This window comes from Sinohyriopsis cumingii, chromosome 17 (genome assembly GCF_028554795.1).
Source record: "Sinohyriopsis cumingii isolate HCF-2022 chromosome 17, ASM2855479v2, whole genome shotgun sequence".
Lineage (NCBI taxonomy): Eukaryota > Metazoa > Mollusca > Bivalvia > Unionida > Unionidae > Sinohyriopsis > Sinohyriopsis cumingii.
The window spans coordinates 56630396-56653543 of NC_142977.1; the positions used below are offsets into that span (position 1 = coordinate 56630396).

Consider the following 23148-nt stretch of genomic DNA (forward strand, 5'->3'; position numbering starts at 1 on the left):
CTTCGGACAATTTCAGCTGGATAGTATCACTTTGATTTAGTAATTCAGGTGATGTTCCACTTAAAATTTGTTGACATATTAGTGAACTACCTCTAATGATCTGTGTTTGCATGTGGTGAGAATGGTTATCACATATCACTGTGTTTAATATGCAGCTGAAGGCATCACTCGGTATCATACATATAGCTAAATGATCGGTCTCTAACAGTAAAATGTTCATCTGCATATTGCACATCACCTGTACATAGCCAAATGAACTAACCTGCAATACAATAGGCACTGAGATGTGTAAAATTTCCATCAGTATCTTTTTAACAGTGCCATGTGGATGCATATTTCATATTTGATTGGGCTATCAATAATTTTGTTTTACTGTTGGTACAAAGGAGCAATAAAGTACATTAAGCCCTGCAGTTTAGTTAGGCCATTGTTTTGTAACCTCTGGGTTGCATTCCAAAATGGGTCACAAGATTAACCATACTAATTTGAAATTTCCTACTCAAGTGTTTTGGGTTTTTTTAAGTTTGATATGCCCATCTTCCACTTTTTAATAAACTTGTATAAGGTTAGCATCTTGGACTTGTAATTTGAGATATATGGTGCTAGGTAAATGTACTGAAACTGAAATTTTCCATATATTACTCATTTAGGTGTGTGCAATGTTCATGGTATATCAGTATGCTGTGGTATGGAACCTGCCTGTATGTGAACTGCAGTACAGTGTGTATTTTATAAACAGTATACAATAAAATTCAACTTCATCCTCAATTTGTTTCATTTAAATTGTTTGTCTCTTTTAATGTATGTTGCTGTATAACACAAAAATGATTGCTGAAAGATGTATCCACAGAAAAAATGGTGGACTGCACATTACATCCTGCCTGTCGCTAGTAACAACACAAGGATGTAGTAGACCCTAAAATCTAGAGCTGTTGCCAGATGGAAATAAATAGCCACTCAACTTGCATCACTTTTGGCTGAAATTTTCCAAGAACGATTTATCAGATATATAATGCAGAGGTTAGTTTCACATGTGGGATGATGTACTTGACAGCCTATATTTGCTGACTTCATTCCATCCTAACTGCTAATGCGTGAAGAGTTGAAAAGATGCAACTTAAAACATGAGTCAATCTCGTGTAGCTCAGACATTCCCATGTGTTGAGATGTTTCCGAATCATTGTACATTCTAAGAGATTTAAAAGAAATTAAAGTTATGTCAAACTATGATTTCTTTTTACTCTCTAATATTATTTTGTATTTTCTTGACATTATTGCAATATTATCTCAATACATGGTCATGTATTGTAACATAATGTATAACTTTGTCCTTTGTCACAATATAACATTAAAAGAATCTAATATTTTGATATAATAATTTCATTTATTCCAGTGGAGTCATCACCAACATGGCCAGTCCACCAAAATGCATTGACTTGACAATTGATCAGTCAGCACAGTTTCGGCGTACAAGATCAAGAATTCCTTTCGAGCTCAAACAAGAAATTGCTAAATTTCGAGAAGAACACCCACGCCTTACACAAGGTGAAATTGCCAATATTTTTGGCATTGACAGAACAACAGTAACAAAACTTTTGAAAAGGAAAGAGAAATACTTGGATGTTTGCCAGCCGGAACATGAAGAAGAGAAACGAAGACGGATTGAAAATGCAGATTCCACTGAACTTGAGGACATTCTGTATCACTGGTACAGTCAGGGAAGAAGCTGTGATGTGAATTTCACTGATGCTGCTCTACAACATAAGGCAATTGGCCTTGCTCAAGAATTGAATATCAAGGATTTCAGAGCCACTGACCACTGGTTGCATGAGTTTAAAAAGCGCTTTAAAATTGAATTGCCCAAGAAAAAGACACCGACAAAGCTACTGGGCTCAGGTAATTGAATATTATTTTAAACAAAATCTCTTTTTTGGACAAAATTTTGCATGTGGATCAAACTTTTCATTCAACCATCAATATTAAATGGTATTCCAGCAGGCCACTAAGAAACCTGTGCTAGTACCACTTTAGTTCAATAGCCAAGATGTTGTACTTCAATATGAAACTACCAGCTTTAAAACTTTCCCAGTTTTTCTTATTAGTCATAAAGAATCAATTTCCCTTACATAACATGTCAAAATCTTGAAAATAAGATGGGGCTGATATTAATCTTTAGTAAATTTTGTTGGCTTAGAAATATTGGTAGACAATGGGGAAGTGGTTCTGTTGTATAGAAAATTACTAAAGTATAATACAAGAATTCTAAAAGAAAATTTAAAATCCACAATGCAGCTCAATAGATAACATGTCAGTGCTCCAGCTAGAAAGATATCTAGGGGTATCTTTTCCTGCCTGTCAAAACATGTCCACTTCTGTGACTCTTCAACATGTCCCTCTCTCTTCTTGAACTGCAGAACTAGTATCTTTAAAAAAAAACAGTCATTTTCCATATGCCTTACTTGTTGAAATGGTTCTATACTAGTAATTGGTTTTCAAACTTGAATCACTTGCTTAATTGGTCAGTGTCCCCAAAGATTACTTCATTTGCTCTTTCTGGAAGTTTAACAGTATTATGAGCATAACCAAAATTTTTCATAAACCCCAAAATGCTACCATAACTCATTAACCCCTGGCGCCACATTTACATGGCAGGAGGTAGTAGCCTACTGCCGTGCTCTGTAGCGTTTAGGTCATGTATGATACACTAAAGTGGGTGGTATTATAGAAAGGTAGACAGATGTAGCTCTAGAATGACACCAAATAATCTGAAAGTTCTAGTTGCACTACACCGCTCTGGTGGCCTAGTGGTTAGAGCGTCTGCCTTGGATGCAGGAGGTTGTGGGTTCTATCCCCGGCCAAGTCATATCAAAGACTTACAAAAATGGTACTAACGGTTGCCTCGCTCAGTGCTCAACATTAAGAGGTTAGTGTTAGGACTGGTCGGTCTGATGTCAGGATAATATGACTGGGTGGGACATCATGCTACATGTCTGCGGCATGATGCCCCAGTGCTATACATCACTATAAACTGCCTCACTGCAGACATCGTAGCGATATGACTGAAAAATTGTTAAAGCTACGTTAAAACTCCAAATCACACACACTTTTTTTCCACCCAAAATTAGGTCGGAATCCGATTTTGTGTCCGGATTTTAGACTTTGGTGGCCTCAGATCTAAGGCAGACCAGTCTAAACTACACACAGACAGGTGAACCTTTGCAAAAAGTAGGAAAAGGTAGGCATTTGAAATAAAGAGTGGTCTTGATACAAAAATAATGGGTCCATTAAGCAAAAAGAAACCCAACTTTTACCCTTCTGCTCATGCACGAATAAAATAACCAATGAAAAATGATGTTTCTAACACAACTAGGCATTAGGCTAATGGAAAATCTCTTGAAAGTCGATGTATTAGGATGTATTCAGAAATAGCCCCAAAAATGTGTTTCCTACTCGCCTTTCTGGTGAAAATGACAAAAGCTCTAGGGGTTAATGAGTCAAAGCTTACCATTTCACAAAAGATGTGTATGGGAAAAACTTGTTAGGTACAACCATGCCCAATAAAAAAAATATTGACTTTTTCAGGTGGAAAAATATAGAAGTAGCAAAGCAAGCCATTCCTTAATACAAATTTTGAAAAACAACGGCTTATTCAATGTTGAATTTGTTGAGACAATAGTGTTTACAGATTTCCACAGACTTTTAATCCTTAACAGCCCAATAAATACTATTCCAATTAGGATGGTTCAAAAGTTTCCAGCACCTTGGGGGAAAAATACAGGTAGGGATGAAAATTTGTGCACATCTAATAGATTGTCTCCGAATGACATCATCAGCAGATATATTTGTGGTATGCAGGCAGATTTACCATTGAGTTTATATGGTGTTTTAGGAAGCTGAAATGAATTCACTGAATCTCGAGATACAAAACAGAACTCATATCAGGCTTTCTGTTAGGATCTGTATTTGTAATTTATACATTGATTTTGCTTCAGTGTGCTTTGTTCAAAATGGTCAATTTTGGTGGTCGCATATAAGATATAGGAGAAACTGAATTCTCTCAAACATATTGGATTAGCTGATTCTGTATTAACTTGCATAAATGTAGGTATATTGATGTAATACTAATTTTACATTCTTCTGAATACAGACATAAATGTTACAATTGCTCAGTGTTTAGTACAATGCAGTATCTCTTTTCACTTGGGTATTCATAATTTCAGTGTCTTTGATTATAAATGATCAAAATGTCTGTCATATGAAATCTTTGCTATTAAATTATTTGATATGAAGTCTTTATAGGCATTACACTATCACAGAAAAGTTAGGATATTTTCTTCCAACTGAATTCTTATGTGAATCTCTTATCTATTAGATCTTTCATGCACTGCATAACATAGTCATGTGACTCGTCATTAAGAACAAAGTCTTGATTGCAGAAACACAGGGACAATATGGACATGGGGAGATATTTTGCTAAAAATTAGAAAAACTAATAATATTTTTGAGTTCTTAAATGCGGGAGCCATGGTGACTCAGTAGTTAGTGTGCCAGACTCTTGACCAAATGGGTGCAGGTTTGAATCCTACCACTGGATCAGCCTGGGTCAGGTATCATGGTGTGTTCTTTGGCGAGGCACTTTACCCCAATTATCTCAGTACTAAAAAAACCTGCTTGTGCTGCTGTGCCATGAAACACCAAACCAACCAACCAACCAACCAATGAAATGGGTTGAAATAAACCCAAAACATCCTTACTTGCTAATCTGATTAAAGATTTTTAAAAATAATATTTTTGGCCTTATTTGTCCCTGCTTCCATATGTATGTTACCTAGTGCAATTATACAGTGAAATATAATAATCATATAACCCAAGTAGATTATGATAACTCAAATATTACTGACATGTTATCATTTATTGATAACTATTAAAAAGTATTCAGTCTACTATACACAATGAAGCTGACAGTTTGCTCTTTATCTTGATTCCTTCATTAATTTTTAAAAATGTCCTACATTGTTAGTCTTAATTGTCTTCCTTTTAAATTCTAGTAGATAGATTACAGTTGAAAAGAAAATAATGATGTACATTTTTATTTTGAAATAATAAATATTATTATCTCACAACTCTCCAAAAAGTGCCCTTACAATAAGAAGTACCCTTAACTTTATGCCCTCTTTAATTTCTGTCTGAAACACTTCATGCTAATGATATGCTAACTAATAGATGATTTTACAAATCAGTTTTAATATAATTTCTACTATCCATGCTTCTTTTATGAAGACATATCTCCTGTAACTTATATACATACTGTACAAGTATTAAATATATTTAGAGACTGGCTTTCAAGACAGCTTGCTTTTGGGAGCAAAACTTCAAAGAAATTACTTGGCTTATCTTCAGATTTGTAAAGGTAGGCTTTACTTTTGAGTTCTGCTTTTTTTCTCTCAATTTTTTGGGTATTTATGTAGTTCTTGAAAATGAAGAACACATCATCATATCAAGTACATGATGAAACTCACTGGGCCAATTCCTTGATTCAACATATAGTATCCCAGATATTTTTCTAGTTAACATTGTTATCTCTGGCTTCAGGCATCAGCCCCACCTTGTAGTAGTGTACTGTGGAAATGCAGTTAGTCTGGTACCCTGGCTTTTCTCCTCCTAAACCTCTTCTTCAGAGTACTGAATGTGACATCTGGAGATCGATCTCATTCATAAAGTGTTTTTTTTTTTCTCCAACAAAAACTTAGCTAAATCTTGAGTTCTTAACTTTGGAACAATGATGCCACTATTTTTCACTAAAAGTGAAAATGACAAATTAGATTTAAACAATACTACAAAGGATACATCTGAGTTCAGCCTGTGTACTGGAGATTATCTGTTCATAGTACTGCTCCATCTGAGTAGCCTTTTCTTTGGCTCTCGTGGCAATATATTCATTATACAGCCTCTCTTGATGATTCTAGGGTTTAAAAAATACACTGTTCATGTTCTGCTTTATAAACATTGTTGCACTTAATTTTAGTCTTAAAACTATTTAAAAAAAGTAGTCAGACCTGCTATAGTAACCATCTGCTGATTGGAACCAAGCTGTTGATTATAAAGGTTAAATACATTTGATTCCATCTGTTCATAAATCAGTTTGATGAGTGTACATATATATTAAACTGTATATGGTGACCGTCTATTTACATTGTCTTGCCTAGTGTTTCTGACTGACCACCTGAGCAGCTGATACACATAGATGTGACTAAACATTCAGAATAGGTGAGTGAAAATTCCTAGCTGATTGCACTCTGGCAACCTTCAAAATCATAATCAACCAGCTAAAATTGCTGAAATTTTTCTTATTACAACTACATGCCAGGTTTTATGCTGAGCACATTTGGCAGATATAATTTAATTTAATCCTTTTTCAATTGTGAGGCTGTTGATTCCAGTATTAAGTCACCAACTTTATATGTGGCTAGTTTGGTATACAGCTTATAAGTGACCAGTCTAATACAGGACCTGCACAATCAACATCACCTAATGGTACAGATCCAGAGAAATGCGGACATAGCAACAAACAGAATATTTAGTAATAAAATTACTTTCAGTTGGATAGATGATGATATATGGTCAAGGCTTTATTAATAAAAACTGTCTTCAGAAGAAAAATGACTTGCAGAACTCAGACCTGAGGTAGAAGCAGATGATGACTGTCGACAGTTCTATTGTACTGACCTAGGTATACTATTAAAAACAACTTGTGCTTTGTATTAATATTTACTCTTTCTATTAGCACAACTAAAACATTTACTGTTGGTCATATTCTACCCAGTCTTATAATAACCTTTTGAAGTAGATGGCTCAAAATTAGACATACATGTACATGGCCCAAGACAAAGCAGCAATATAAAAATTTGTTTTTAGAGAGTATTGTAAAATATTTATATGGCTCACTTGGAAAAGAATGTTGTAGTTCAGCCAGCAGCCAGCTGATAATTAATTCATCACTCAAATGATTCCTCTATTCAGTGTCTAGGACAACCAAATTGTTAAGGCCTGGCAACCTAAAGTTTGAAATGGCCACTTTATTCTGCCTCCAGTCCATTATGGATATACTCCACCTCCAGTCTTCAAATGTATTTATTTGGCACAGTTACATTCATGATGAGTATTATTTAATCCCTTTAAAACTTTACAAATTTCAAACCAAATATTGCTTGACAGTGCAAACCTTTTTGATTAAAAACAAATCAACGGTAAGTGCAGTGTTAAAGAGATGCTATTTGTAGTAGACACAGCAGTCTGATATACATCATAAGGTGTATGATTGTGATATGGATGCTCACATGGTTAAATGTAAAATTGGGTACATCTCTACTGTATATACTGTGCAAGATGTCAATGAAATTAAATAAATGGGACAAATATAACTTAATTAGGAAATTTACAAATATTAAAAAGCCATTTTTTTGTATTTAGATAGGCTAATTTTGGATTGTGTGGCATGTAAGAAAAAAATAATAAAGTCTATATTCTACTTACAATACACTTTTATGATTCAGTACATTTTGTCAATCTAGTTTCATCCCCTTTTTTAAATTTTTTATTGGTTGATAATTGCTTTGAGTGCTGATTGTGAAAGATATATATATATATATATATATATATATATATATATATATAGTTATGTTACAAGTCTCTGCTCTTTAAGTTCTGATGAAACCTTTTTTCTTAGAACATGATTTATAAATTGATAAATATATGTGCTCATTTATATTTCAAAGATGTTTAGAGTTCTTTTTGTAAAGCTGAAGATCTTGTTTTCAATTTCAAAAACATTTTTTTTTAAAGAGATTCAGTTTAATCATAAATGTGTCCATACAACATGGATGCTCATGCCAGTATGGCACAATTGAAGATAGCTTGGTTCAGTATGCATGGGCTATGTTTACGGTAAGAGTAAAGCCATAACTCCATCAAATTTTATCAGAAAATGGTGAAATAGAATTTGACCAAGGTCTTCATACTATAAAACCTGATACAAGATTTGATTTATATCCATGAAGTTGTTCAAAGTTATGCGGCAGAAATTAACATTTGTGATAGATAGGCCATGACAGAAGTGATGAACATACATGGGTTAACAGTATATGCCCCCCCCCAACGAATAAATCAGCATTTGTTGAGGTCACATATAACTTACCTGATACATCCAGAAAGATAAAGCCTTTGTACAAATTTCCATGATAGTTACAGGGTTCTGACCTGCCAATGCCATCTGAAACAATGATAATATTAATAAATAAATTTGTGCAATTTACATTCACAATGAAATCGACTATACTGGATACCTTGAGAGACTTAAGAGTGAACATAGCAAATCTTGTCTTGAGAGGGTGACCACCCTATCTGACAAGAAAAAGTGACCAACTTGTTAGAGGTCACCTTGTTTTGTACAATTGTTGATCTGTGCAGGAAATATTTAATCTTTGATCACAGGTGTTATTGCAAAACAATTTGTTATCAAGATCAGTTTTACTATATTACCATGAATGATCATTCAAAACTATATAGAGCAGGCATTCCTGGAAACTTATTTAGTGATTAATGAGCCACTGAACATTTTTTATATGAATTTAAAAAGTGTAATATTGTATAGGATGGGTGAATATTTAAATTGTATGTATCTATACATCTACACACTATACAGTGACATAAACTGATATATCTGCATGTTGTATCTTTCTGCTACAGATGCAAGCAACAAAATAATATCTGGATTGCAAGGGTCTAACCAGGCCATTGCTTTCCCCATGCAGAGCAATTTTAGCTCAATTAACCGAGGTGCCACAGCAAGTCTGCCAGGGATTAATATTTCTTCCCTATCCAACCTGATGAACACACCCATACTACAGCAGTTCAACATGGCCCCCATTATGAACCCACAGCCAGCATTTTTGTTCCAGGTCAACCAAGCAGCCTCCAATATGCTAGGATCAGGTATGATCATATTTTTTTTCCTTTTGTTAAGAAGTACTTTGTCAGAAAAGGAGTAAATTATGGTGCACAAATTGTAATATTTTACCATGCAAGAAAAAGAAAACCCACAATAATGCAAGTAATGGTTAATTACATTTCCTCCTGTTTTTTGCCCATCATCAGAGTACTGTAGTTCTGACTTTTACCCCATACTTGTATTTAGTACATAGCACTTGCTATAAAACCTTCATTATACCACTTTTCCTTCTACATATGTGCAACACAGGTCAATATAAGGTGGTCTCACTTGTATGGCTGCATAATACATGGGTCCCATGAACAGCATTATAATGAAGAAGTGCTACACTTGGCAAAATAGCACAAATAGTAGTGACTTTAGTTGCAAATAGAGAGAAATATTCAAAATAATGAAAGGTTAAGTTAAGAATATGCTCCAACAGTTGTCATCTTAAAGGATTATGCTCCTTTAATGCTGAATACTGTATATACTCATTTCTAGTGTGTATATTTGATTTACATTGTTTGTTAGTTGTTTTTTCTCTCCATTAAGCTACCAAAGACACATCACCTTCAGTTTTAGGATTAATTCCGGACTTCTGCTGAATTTTATTCTGGGCTTTAAATTATTAGGACTTGTGTTTGTAATTCTTGGATTAATTTGGGATTTAATTTACAATACCATTAGTTATTTTTTTCTCATTTTCACGTATTCTTGGGAAATAAATTATTTATTGAATGTTACAAAGCTTGTTGCCTTTCACTCTTTTCTGTTTCTTATCTTAAGAGCATATACTCATAACATTTCATTTAATGTGAAATCATAATTTTTTCGGGGGGAAATCATTTTCATGGTTTTAGTGGTTACAGCAAACTTAGAGACTCAAGGAAGAATGATCCTTATGTGGAAATAATATGATTACCACCAACCCAACAAATATAAGTGTCATTTTTACTGTCACAAAAACGGATACCCATGAAAATAAATAAATGTATAGTACATGTACTAACCTTTGTTCACAACACTGCTTTGTAATGTGTCAGTAACTCAAAGTGTGCAATACTTGCTTTGTTCACAGCATTGTTTTGTGTTGTATGGGCTCCTTAAATTGTCCAACACATGCTTTGTTACAGCACTGACTTGTGTTATATGGCTAAATCAAGTGTGTATGACTTTAATTTTTAATGTAGCTTTAACAAATTTTCAGTCATATCGCTACGATGTCTGCAGTGGGCAGTTGATAGTGATGTCTAGCACTGGGGCATCATGACACAGACATGTAGCACGATGTCCCACCCAGTCACATTATCCTGACACCAGGCCGACCAGTCCTAGCACTAACCTCTTAATGCTGAATGCCAAGCGAGGCAGCTGTTAGTACCATTTTTGTAAGTCTCTGGTATGACTCGGCCAGGGATCAAACCCACGACCTCCCACATCGAGGCGGACACTCTAACCGCTAGGCCACCGGAACAGTTGGCTAAATCAAGGTGCCCAACACTACTTTGTTCACATAATTGCCTTGTATTATGTGAGTAACTGGAGGTTCCTAATGCTTGCTTTAGGGATAAAAAGTAAAAGATTGCAAAATGAACATCCAACTATAAATAATATAAAAACCCATACCTGCTGTTTTCTAGAAGTCTTTTGATTAATTACTTGTTCATGTGCACATACAGGATATTTTCTTCAGTTAATATTATATATATTTCATCATGTGGTAATTCCCCCTTTATCAATATAATAAGTGGAAAATTCACAAGCTAAAATATATCATACTTTTGTAGCACAAGATGGAATGTATCTGATATTTAGGTAAGAAAAGAACAGTTGCTATTTATTATATACAAATCATGCTCCTGAACATAAGTTTAAAGGAAAATTCACCCTTTGATCCCACACACTTTGTCAAGTTCACCTCATCTAGAAATAAATTCACAGGGAAAAAATAGCAATTCAAGACAACAGTGGGTTTGGAATGACCTAATATACTTCAATATATTATACTGCAGACATTTAAAAATATATTTGACCATATCTGACCACAGGCTTTAAACAAGACCACTAAAGTGATAAAACACATTGTGTTTGCTGTTGGTTTCTGTCTTCCGCGGTTGGCAGCCCCAACTTTTCATTTGGACATCTACAAAGGTCACTTTATCCTTTTCCCATGGGTGGTGGCAGTAAACAGGTCTGACTATACTACTCATTTCCTCAAACGTGAAACATTTTTTATATGGGAAAATCGGTTGCTTCCTAAAAACTGCAGATTTTGAGACTCCATAAAGAATGATCTGTACGTGGAAATAATAAGATGTCTCCACCCCCACCCACCCCAAAAAATAATTAAGCATTCACAAAAATGTTGTTTTCACAGAAGCACAAGAATTGATGCCAATGAAAATAAAGTGAATTCAGAGTACCAATTTTGCCCACAGCATTCCTTGTTAAATAGGTTACTCAATGTGCTCAGTGTATGCTTTGTTCACAGAATTGCCCTGCTCAACTCAAGGCGCCCATAACATACAGTGTTCATATTGCTATGTCTTATGTGGGCAACTCAAGGTGCCCGACATGATTTGTTCACAGCATTGCCTTGCATTTACCAGTGTTTCCATTTACCCTCATTTGTGATTCAGAGACCCCCTGATTTTTTATTTCACCCCCAGATTTGATATCAAAGTTTGAATTTTACTCAGTTTGACCCCTATTTTTGACACCAAAGGGAATTCTGACCCCCGGTCTTGCACCTTTACTGTAATGTAAGCAAAAAGTGTCCAATGCATGCTGTGTTCACGGAACTGCCTTGTGTTGTATGATCAACTTAAAGTACCAAGACGTGCTTTGTTTACAGCATTGCCTCTTGTAATATGGGTAACTCAAAGTGCCCACTGCATGCTTTGTTCACAGTATTGCCATGTGTTGTATTGGTAACTTGAGTGCCCAATGTGTGCTTTGTTTACAGCATTGCCTTGTTATATATAGGTAACTCATGGTGCCCAGTGCATGCTTTGTTTACAACATTGCCTTGGGTTGCTGCTTGCATGAACATGTTATGTATATTTAAGGAAAGCTTGTCCTCATCCTGGTTCTGTTATTGTAGCTTTTTATATTAATGTTGTTTACTTAAAAATTATTCATTTCTACCTTAACATATGAAGTGGAATTGGTCTTGATGTGTTCAGTTCTTATTTGAGAGGATTTATTTATTTAAGTTATTCATTGGAATTAGAAAGTGCTTTTTAATACTTGGAGTAAATTATCATTTTGGAATTATCAGGAATTCATTCAAGGATATTTTGGATTATATCATTGTGATACATCAAGCCTTAGCACAATCAGGTTATTGGCACATCAGCACATTCAATATTGGAGTTTATTCAGAACACCACTGGAATTCATTTGGAACTCTACATCTGGACCTATGATAGAACTTCTAGGACTATATACATCTGGACTTACGATAGAACTTCTAGGACTGTATGGAATTTAATTCACAATACCTTAAGTTCTTTTTAAATTTTCACTTTTTATTCTTGGGCAATAAATTATTTGTTGAATTTTAGAACACTTGTTGGTTTTCACGCGTTTCTTTTACCAAGTTTATTGGCATAGTCATAAATATCAACTCAAGATGTCCAACACATGCTTTGTTTACTACAATGCCTTGTGTTATATGGGTAACTCAAGGTGCACAACTCAGACATTGTTTACAGTATTGTCTTGTCTTGTATGAGTAACTCAAAGTTCCTGATGAAAACTCTAGGGATGAAAAGAAAAAGCTTTTCTTCAATTTTTATTTCAGGACTATATTTCCTACTGTACAATGAACATCAAACTATAAATAATATAGACCCACACATGCTGTTATTTTAGGGATTTTTATTAAGTATGTGTTCATGTGTACACATACAGGATATTTTCTTCAGTTAATACAGGAAATATTTCATTTTGTGTTACTAAAACATAATAAAATGAGTGAAAAAGTCACAAGCTAAAAAATATATAATAATTCTGTTGCACAAGATGAAATATATCTGATATTTATTCAGGAAAAGAACAGTTGTTTTTTTATTATATACAAATCATGCTTCAGAACAGAAGTATAAAGGAAAATTCACCCTTTGATCCCACCTACTTTGTTAAGTTCACTTCGTCTAGAAATATATTCATAGGGTACAAAATAGCAACTCAAGACTACAACAGGTTTGGAATGATCTAGTGTACTGCAATATATTACATTGCTGATATTTTTAAAAAATATTTGACGATATCTGACCACACGGTACGACCAAGACTATTTGAGTGATAAAACACCTGTGTTTCTAAAATTGTTGAAGAAATAGTACAGGAGATACAACTTGGTAAAGAAATGATTTGTGGAGAGACACACACTTTCAGTACAAAAAAAGGTCATTTCCATGTCTGAAAACTAATGCAATTTTTATTTATTGTACTTTTTCACAAAATACTGATTTTTCTTCAGCAACAATAACCCCTGTAGGAACATGTATTCAGTTGTCACATGATGGGATGTGAACCTTGTTTTCAGATTTTTAAATATATGGATATGATTTTAACATGTGAAGAAAATTGTGAGGGAATTTCAAATATTTCTACAATAATTTTTTACATTTCAATAGAAAGTGTATAATAGAATTAATTATATTTAAACAAAACAATCACCATTTACTTTGAGACCTAGAATTTGCAAAATTGTAAGCAAATGATGTATGAAAATGTTGAGATAATTCATTAAACTTGAATTGGTTGCCTCATTCTGACAATTAATGGACACTGATAATAATGCCTCCTTTGTTCTAACTGGGCCAAGAAGATTAAAGTGTATACTTACAGCTTTGTTATGTTCTGACAGCTCCAAGTCGACCTTTAGAATGGCAAATTTTCCACCAAGTACAGTTTCACCTGTCAAATATATTTTGAAAATGTATTTTCATATTGTTGTCATCAGAACTGTTCATATTCTGTAAATAAGCGTCACAATCACATTTACTTACCATATCTAATTCATTACTGTATATCCCCACCCTTTTTGTGTATATCCCCACCCTTTTTGTGTATATTACCATTCTTTTCATCTATATCCCCATCCTCATGCCTTTTGTGCATAAAGAAATAACACATGAAGTTCTCTTAAAGCAAATAACAGTGAAACTTGACAAATCCAGATTGGCAGAATAATTAAAATTAAGCTTAAAAAATGACAGCTGACTTTAGTGTAGCATACATACATGCATACATACATACATACATACTGTGCTTGATTGCTCAGATGCTGGAATGTGAGGTTTGTTTCTATGAAGAACCTGAAAGGAAGAACCAAACTTGGAGGGGCATGCAGGGACGTCATTTCAACTTTTTTCTCGAGTGGGGGGCAAAACTTGATGGGCTTGTTAATTTTCATATATAGGCTGCAACAAATTTACAGCACATGCAGTGACGTGCCTGGGGGCATGTACTTAAACTTGTGAATGCTAAACTGTGGTTCAAAAAGGCTCCAATGCAGCCAAGATTGAATGTACTTACATGCTGGACAGGTGTGTGACTTCTTGAAATGCCTTGCACCATCCTCTTCACAAAATATATCTAACAATGACACTTAAGAAAAATATCAAATATGATTAGGCCAAATAAAAAAAAATGTTTCTGTTTACATTGAGGACAAATTTAGGGTATGGTGACGAATGTTTTTTTTTCAGGTTTTCTTATCTTTGTTATCCAGACAAGACTGATTTAAATGAAAAGTAACACTATTTGCATTCTAAATTTAACTTCAGATGTATGTCCCTCAAATGTTTTTTCAAAACTGTTTTTAGGGTGGGCAGGAAAAAATAGATCAGTTGGGTAACCTGAACCACACACTTTTTTTATTTTACTGGGCATTAAAGGGTTTGATGTCACTCATTACTAGTATATTGTAAACTCTTAAGTCACATAATTTTAGCAAATTTAACAAGAAAATTGTTTACTAAAAGTCTTTTGAAAGTCTTCAGCAGCCATTTAAAACATTAATTATTATTAACTATCATAAGAAAATGAATTCTGACTAAAGTAATTTTGACCTATTAAAAGTTGGTCATGTGATGGACAATACAAGGAAATAAAAGAATAAATAAAGAACCTTCTTTTCTATGATATCAAAGCAGAGGTGCTATAAAAAGTTCATAACGAAAACATTGACAAAATGTTTTTCTTTTTTTCTTCAAGTAATTCTTCATACAATCTGCTACAGGAGATATTATCATTGTCCACCCCATGCACATGGTTGAAAATTCTTGAAAAATCCTTGAATCTGAAGGGTTGCCTTGAAAAGACCTCAAATTTAAATAAAAATTCATTATTCTTTAAAAGTCATTGAATTTGTTGAAAAGCTTCAGTTCTTCTGAGGGCATATCAGATGTTAAAATTGAATGAAAAGTCACATTTTGTTATTCATAATTTTAATTATTTACATATTTTTCCAAAATAGTGAATAAGTGTAATAAAATTGGATGAAATGATGCACAGCATGATTAGTTTGCCAGTGTTCAATTTCTATAGTGGCATGTGAATTGGCTATGAGTTTTTTTTCCTTCTGCTTTTGTTCTTATTTATTCAGTGATAAATAAAGTAATATACAAGTTCAGGCACTGTTATCTTGATTAACATCAGACATCAATTGCATTAAGTCCATTCTTTTAATACTTCCTGGTTCATTGGTACAATAAATACCCTATTAACCTGTTGCTTGTTTGGTTTTGTGGGGTTTAGTGTCATTTTTCAGTATATTTGGTAGAGGAAGAACCTGGGAAGACCCCAGGAAGAATTACTGACCCATAGGAAGCTAGTGGCAAGCTTTCTCACTTATCCACATTGGTCAAACTGAGAATCAAACTCCCATGGACAGATGTGTGATATGCAACCTAGACCACCTGGGGCTGCCTTACCCCATTATAATATACAATGTATAATCATTAATATCGAAATTGTGTCACTGTATGACTTATTTATTCTATTCCTACTTTAAACTCCACTGGTCAAAAAGAGCTTTAAGCTTGAATGTATATTGCATGAAAAAATCTAAGTGGTCATGAGCTAAACACATTTAGCATGTTAGTCAAGGATAAAATATAGGCTACTGTAACTTCTGGTTGATGAGTGGGTGGCCCAGTGGTCTAAGGTGCTCATTATTCTTACATGAATGATCCAGATAAATGAATTTTAGATGCAGAATTTCAGTAATGTCACTAAGATCACCTACAAACTAAGGATGTAGTAACTAGTACTTATCAAGATAAATCCCCTCACCAAGTTTCTAGGTAGCATGTAGTATGCAAAACCTCCTGTAGTCACGAGTTAAATACAGAAATTTAGCCAAAACTTGTACAAAGATGAAATATAGAGCATGGTGAGCTTCTTTTCTTGTAAGAGTATGGTACTAAAGAGATGTATATCATGATGAATTTCATAATTCTAACATGAACAGTACCAAAGAAATAAACATCAAACACAAAATTGTACCCAAGCCAGTGAAAAGTAAAATACAGGACATAATGACCTACTTTTGCAGGATGTAGTGCCCATCAAACTGCATCCCTTCACCACGTTTTTGTCCTGGATAGAAATGTATATAGCATGCATAGGGGTGTAGAGAACAATCACGGGCATCCTGGGGTAAGAAACACCCAGTCCTTTCCTAGTTCTTGTTCAAACAAAATTTATCTTATAAAAGTGTTGTTCGGCCCAGGCCCCAGGGATATATCCCCGTTTGCCCTCACCCCACTCCCTTTTGTCGGTCCAGAGCATGCAGTAAAACTGTGGTCATGAGATAAATGCAAAACTTAACCTAAGGCATTAAATGTGAAATGTAGGTTACAGTGACATCCTTTTGTTGTATGAATATGGTACTAATAATGATGCTTACATTCATCTTGCTTAATGATTCTACCATAAACTGTTTTTAGAAATAAACTTGAAACGAAACTTAATGCAAGTCTGTGAAGCACGAAAGATGGATCACTTTTTTATTGATGGCTTAGTATTTATCAAGATGCATCCCCTCACCAAGCTGACCAAATGTGAGATACAGGTCACAGTAACAGTGTTTGGTTGTTAAGGATGTGGTACTATTAGAGATGCATACAATCGTCTAGCTGGATAGTTCTAGTGTGAAAAATGCTTGAGAAATAAATAAATTTAACCCATTAGTTAAGCATGAAAGTGTGATGATGCTGTAGTATTTGCCAAGATGTGTCCCTCACCATGTTTTATGATTTGCAGTAAAACAGTGCATGTACAGGATGCAAAAACAACTTATTTCCTGAAATTTACCATTCAAATGAAAGAGGAGGTAAGTGTCCAAAATTACCGCTCCGGTGGCCTAGTGGTTAGAGCGTCCGCCTCGGATGCGGGAGGTCATGGGTTCAATCCCCGGCCAAATCATACCAAAGACTTACAAAAAATGGTACTAACAGCTGCCTTGCTTGGTGCTCAGCATTAAGAGGTTAGTGTTAGGACTGGTTGACCCGGTGTCAGGATAATGTGACTGGGTGGGACAGCATACTACATGTCTGTGGCATTATTCCCCAGTGCTAGACATCACTATAAACTGCCACATTGCAGACATTGTAGCGATATGACTGAAAAATTGTTAAAGCTACGTTAAAAATCCAAATCACATCACACCAAAATTACCCACCGCATTACCTCCCTTGACTAAGGCATGGTTTGCTTTTAGATGTTACCTTATTCTAGAACAAGCCTACCAGCCACTAATATGTGTATTGACCGCACATACACTTAAAGTGAAAAAAAGATGGATTTTGCACATATTAAGAATAAATTGTCTTCAAAATAAAAAAAGGCAATTATTCTCCTTTTTGATATTTTTAAATGAAGGAAGGAAGGAAGCATATAAGAATTTGTACAAGTAGTCCCTTTGTTCTACTTTCCAAACATATTACAGGTGACCAGAGCATCACAAACACTGAAAACAAGGATTTAGACATATTACAGAATTAAACATGAAAATAAGCAAGCATATACGTGTATGAATGAAATAATACTAAAACAAATATTCCCATTTCAGAGTACAAAAATGTGAACAGCAAACATTTCTTCATTAACACCTTTACTTTGTAGATTTATCATAACATAAAAGCAGCAATTATATCGAGTAGAACATTGCAAAATATTGTTAAGAATTATAGTGGTTACATTTAAGGGAGTGAGGTCCCCGCATGTATCACATTAAAGAACTGGTTTATTTGTAAAGAATGACAGTAATCTTGGCCAATAAAAGGGTTCTGATGCATTGATATTCTCTGCGTGGCTTGTATAATATAAAATTTAGAACATGAGATCACAATTCTGCACTAAAATTAACAATATGTTCATAATGTTGTAGATCTTCTAATAATTGTCATTTGTTTCCATTTTTTCCTTTAAATCTGTTGATAACCATATTGATTGTCATTGTAAGCAGTATTTTCATGTTATTAAATTTCCACAAATTATTGTTTTTTGTCACTGGCTGTAGGGAATATGTTTATTTAAAAACATTCCTTACGCTATAATCTTTGGTCAAGAAGTACTTTGTTCTAGTGATAAATCACTTCTGAAATGGTCTAAAGGCACCTGCCAATACCTTCCTTTGGGTTGGTGGTTTTTACTGGGTTCTTCCTCCACCAAATATGCCAGCTGTGATGTATAACCCATCATATGCTAAAATATGGTGTTAAACCAATGAAACACAAACATAAAAAGCTTCCATATCAAGGGCAGACAATACCTGTACCAACTTCTTTGAGGGTCATTCTTTTAAAACACAATTATTCATAACGATTCAGTTGATATTAAGAATAACAATGAATATAGGGTTTTCAGATAAGTAGGATTTTAAAAATATTATCACAATCATCCATGTTTGGTCTTTGACCAGGAATGTACAACAGTACATGTACAAAGTAACCCCCTTCCCAGCAGGTATGCAACTTAGAAACCAACTCCAACCTGTTAAAAAGGACCATGGAAGAAAGAACAGTTGAGATGCTGTGAAGTGGCGAATTTTGAATTGTATTGAACCTTAAAGTTGAATGCATTGAGCATTAAAATGTTATCACATTTAAGCCAGAAAAGTCTTTATGAAGGGTCCCTTCAACCTTTCTTCTTTTCTCCCCCGTGTCAGTGTTAAAACTTGATAGGCTAGAATTTATGACCGAGTGAGACTTGACCAAAGGCATTCCAGCGCTGTCCTGAGAATGTAAACATTTGAGCTACCAACCATAATCGCTTGATAGGAACCCATGTCAAATTATCATTTTCAAAGGGATATTGATATACCCCGTAGTTCACAGATTCTATACTGTCTAAATCTGATGGAAGAAATTATTATCTTGGGGAAACTTTAGGAACCACTGTCTACGATTGGGCAGAATAAATTAAGGTGTACAGTTTAGAAGCAACATGAATTTAAAGTGACGACCTTAGTCAGAATTCTTTAGTCTTAATCTCTTAAGAGAGGAGTAGTTTTGGCTCTGGGGGAAACCTAAAGAGAAGTGTGCTTTCCTCATTAAACAAGAAAGGTACCAGGTGGCCGTCTTGTGAGAAAAGACAGGGTTTAGTGCTAGGAAACACAAGTTCTGAAAGAAAACAGCATTAAGGAACAGCTTTCTTGGAGAGAGACGTGACAGTACGAAGACAAACATCCAAGAGAAAAAAAGGACGAGGTCAGAATAAAGGACTATTTAGTGCAGGAAGGGATGAAGCATAGAGAATAGGAAGTCGAGGAAATAGGAGGATGTTGATACACACAGAGTCAAGAGAGGAAGGTGATGCAAATCGGTCGTGGACATTGAGCTCTTTTCACTACTTGTTATTATGATGGAATAAATCCAAATTGGACACTGCTATTAAATTCTTTTGACAAAATTTAGATTGAATTGGAATTGCCACATTTAATTTGTTTTGATTAAATTTGTTATTTTTCTTGTCTAAGGGAGCTCTTATTGCTTTATTTCTTCCCAGTATTCTTGCTCAGTTCCCTGTTGAAATTCTATTCTTTTTTCATTCCCACCAAGCTATAACATCGAGGGAGGTCATCCTCTAGACAACGCCAGCCAAATCCAATTAACCACCCCTCTTACTAAGAGGGCGACATTACAGATGCAGTGAGGTCATATTTGTGGGATTGTACAAAGCTCTCCATTCCTTTGTAGAGGTGAACATCTTGCTTGTAGAGTGTGTAGATGGTATCATAGTACCATGAAATGAACCACTACACATATGTATAAAAGGAGTTGGAAATGTGTTTTTGGAATGAAGATTATTTTTCCTTTGAAAACTTATCACTATCAAAGCCTAGTTTAAAATCTTAAAATGTATTATGGCCATTTCAGTCTACTCCATTTGACTGGATTCAGGTCTCAACATGGGCACCATGCCTTTTGCATTGCTTTGCATAATTTTTTTAAAATCATCTAATTACCAATTTCATGTCTTCACCTAAATCTTGAATGCATTCAAGCTTCTTTATCTCCCAAACATAAGAAATAGTGCAGTTTCCTTGTGTAGAGATAATCATATCTAAAACAGGTGTGGGTAGCAGAGATGGCTAACAATCACACCCCGGACACTACTTCCTGCAGATGCAAAACAACCACAGCAACAATATGCACTAGATTCCATCAATAAAAAAAAAGGAAAATGTGACAGCACCCACTCATCTTCTACACATTTAAAGACCCCCAAATTTGTTCTAAGAGGACAAGATATGAAGCAAAAGAAACTTCATGTAATAGTGCTTATTAAATGAAGCAGTAAAGGAATTAAATTGTACATGGGAAACAACTGTACAATGTTTCCATTATATTGATACGTATTGTCAGTGAGGACCAGAAGGAGGAGGGGATTTAGAACTGCAAATTAGTCACTTTGTGTGTGTGTGTGTGTGTGTGTGATTTGGATTTTATCGTAGTTTTAACAATTTTTCAGTCTTATCACTATGATATCTGCAGTGTGGCAGTTTCTGCAGTGTGGCAGTTTATAGTGATGTCTTTCACTTGGAGCATCATGCCACAGACATGTAGCATCATGGCCCACCCAGTCACATTATCCTGACACCAGTCCAACCAATCCTAAAACTAACCTCTTAATGCTGAGCACCTAGCAAAATGGTTGTTAGTGCCATTTTTATAAGTCTTTTGTATGACTCTGCTGGGGTTGAACCCTCAACCTCCTGCATCCGAGGCAGATGCTCTAACTACTAGGCCACCGAGCAGTCCTAGTTACCTTGTGTATATTTGTAAAAAGGGGAGTGGATATTGTCAATGGTTCTTCCTTTTTCACTGACAGAAAAAGTGTTTGTGCCTGCAACAGGTATCTTTTAATAAATTCTCAATTTAAAGAATAATAACACAACTAATAATTATTCATGACTGCTGAAGATTAAATTTACTTGTATAGGGTAAATATAGATTTATATTTATTCTTTACCTCTTGTGTCAGTGTGTATCAGTATATCAAATGTATCGATACATCAATATAGATAGGTCACCAGAACATTAGCCTTAATAGCTGTAATATTTACTTGGTATAAGTAGAACTTAATTTTAATCGAATCGCCTTATAATAAAGATGAATCCATCTTTGAACAAATAAATCAAAAAGCATATCAGTAAGCTTTTAATTCCAGAAATTCAGGTTGTATATCTTCACTGACTCCTACATCCATTCTTGAGTAACTTTTCAAGCTAGTTAAAGGATACGAGAACATGATGTCACCTGAAATAGAAATAAATTATGTAACCATTTCTTCATTTAGTATTGTACATTATTTTAATAAAGTCTGAACAATGATAACAGAATTTTACACTTGTAGTTATATAGTAGACACTCTTGGTTTGGTTTGGTTTTGTGGGTTTAATGCCATTTTTCAGCACATGATAGGCAATAAGTGGTGACCAGTATTTTTGGTATTATATTTTACAGTTTTGCACATGTATAGCAAGTGAGCAATCATAATAAATATTGATGTATATTTCAAAATGTATAGTTGTAGATTGTAAACAAATTATCACCTACATATGCAAACTTCTCTAAAATCTTCCGGCAGGTTTTCTTGTTGCATCTTAAAGATCTTTCCATCTTGTTCACTCGTAAGGCACTGTTAGAAAAATTATAAAGATGCAGTAAGATACATTTTGTAAACTGCAGATTGTCAGTTAAAATAAACACATATCAGAGTCCTAATTTTACTCAGTCCCTAATTTTACTCCTGGAAAAGAAACAGCTGTTGTGATTGTGTGCTAGATTCAGTACAGTATGCTGTGTCAGGGTCCGATATTTTTGCCAGGATTCCATAATTTTCAAAGCTTTAAAACCAAACAAAAAATTTCCAAATCATTAATAAGTTGATCTAAAGTTTTAGTACTGATTCTAAATATTTAAAAGTACATTTCTATTACATACACAAATACTGACTGCTCCCTATTGTAGCACACATTCGAGAGATGGCTTCATCACTTTTTTTCCTTCAAATTTTAACCACAGTGGTGCAGACTTGGATGGGTGAGCAAAATCAGGAAAACTTCTGAAATTTAACTCTTGAATCCAACCCCCACTTGCTGTTACTTGTACTGGTGGTTTCCAAAATGACTGCCACTGCTTAGGAGTAAAATAAATTCTATTGCAAAAGTGAGCTACTTAGGGCAGTTCACTCTGCTTAGTGTGTCATTTTTCAGGCTGGATGCACTTCTGTGTTTTGCACTGATAATATTTCCACTGGTCTGTTTTTGTACTTTGGGGCATCTACCCTAAGACCATGAATAATTGACCATTCCACCCCATCTTTAAAATAGGATTAAAGCTGGTAGCCCTAATAATAAATCGTACTAATTGCACATATGGGAGTATACATATCACTAAAGACAAATGTCCTTCAGGTTTATCTTGTCTACAATACACTTTGTATACACAGGGATTAACACATAAGAACTAAGGCTGCAATGTTTACACATGTTAATTCATTAGATTAGTTACTGCCTGTAGACATTTACAAAATGAAAATGTATGTAGCTGTTATTGATGTGGGAACTACACATTATATATTTGCTCAAAAGGATTGTTTAGTAGTATTTTTATGTTACTTCTTTCACAGAGTG

General features: G+C 34.6%; 2 protein-coding genes across 3 annotated transcripts in view; one reads left to right on the forward strand and one right to left on the reverse strand.

Moving 5' to 3' along the window:
• The window catches only part of LOC149778813 (E3 ubiquitin-protein ligase CCNB1IP1-like), a 39082-nt gene that overhangs the window by 14209 nt on the left and 1725 nt on the right, over window positions 1–23148 (reverse strand). For both annotated transcript variants that reach the window (XM_089939574.1, XM_089939573.1), the window contains exons 2-7: window positions 22070–22151; window positions 21754–21769; window positions 14537–14596; window positions 13845–13915; window positions 8195–8269; window positions 5848–5962 (exon numbers count right to left, since the gene is read on the reverse strand). In XM_089939574.1, the coding sequence (XP_089795700.1) occupies window positions 5848–5962; window positions 8195–8269; window positions 13845–13915; window positions 14537–14596; window positions 21754–21769; window positions 22070–22132 (400 nt within the window). In that variant the 5' untranslated portion in view covers window positions 22133–22151. The remainder of the gene's footprint in view (window positions 1–5847; window positions 5963–8194; window positions 8270–13844; window positions 13916–14536; window positions 14597–21753; window positions 21770–22069; window positions 22152–23148) is intronic.
• LOC149778814 (uncharacterized) overlaps window positions 1–23148 on the forward strand; it is a 58086-nt gene that overhangs the window by 7339 nt on the left and 27599 nt on the right. The window contains exons 2-3 of the mRNA XM_089939572.1: window positions 1394–1896; window positions 8746–8991. Of these exons, the coding sequence (XP_089795698.1) occupies window positions 1410–1896; window positions 8746–8991 (733 nt within the window). The 5' untranslated portion in view covers window positions 1394–1409. The remainder of the gene's footprint in view (window positions 1–1393; window positions 1897–8745; window positions 8992–23148) is intronic.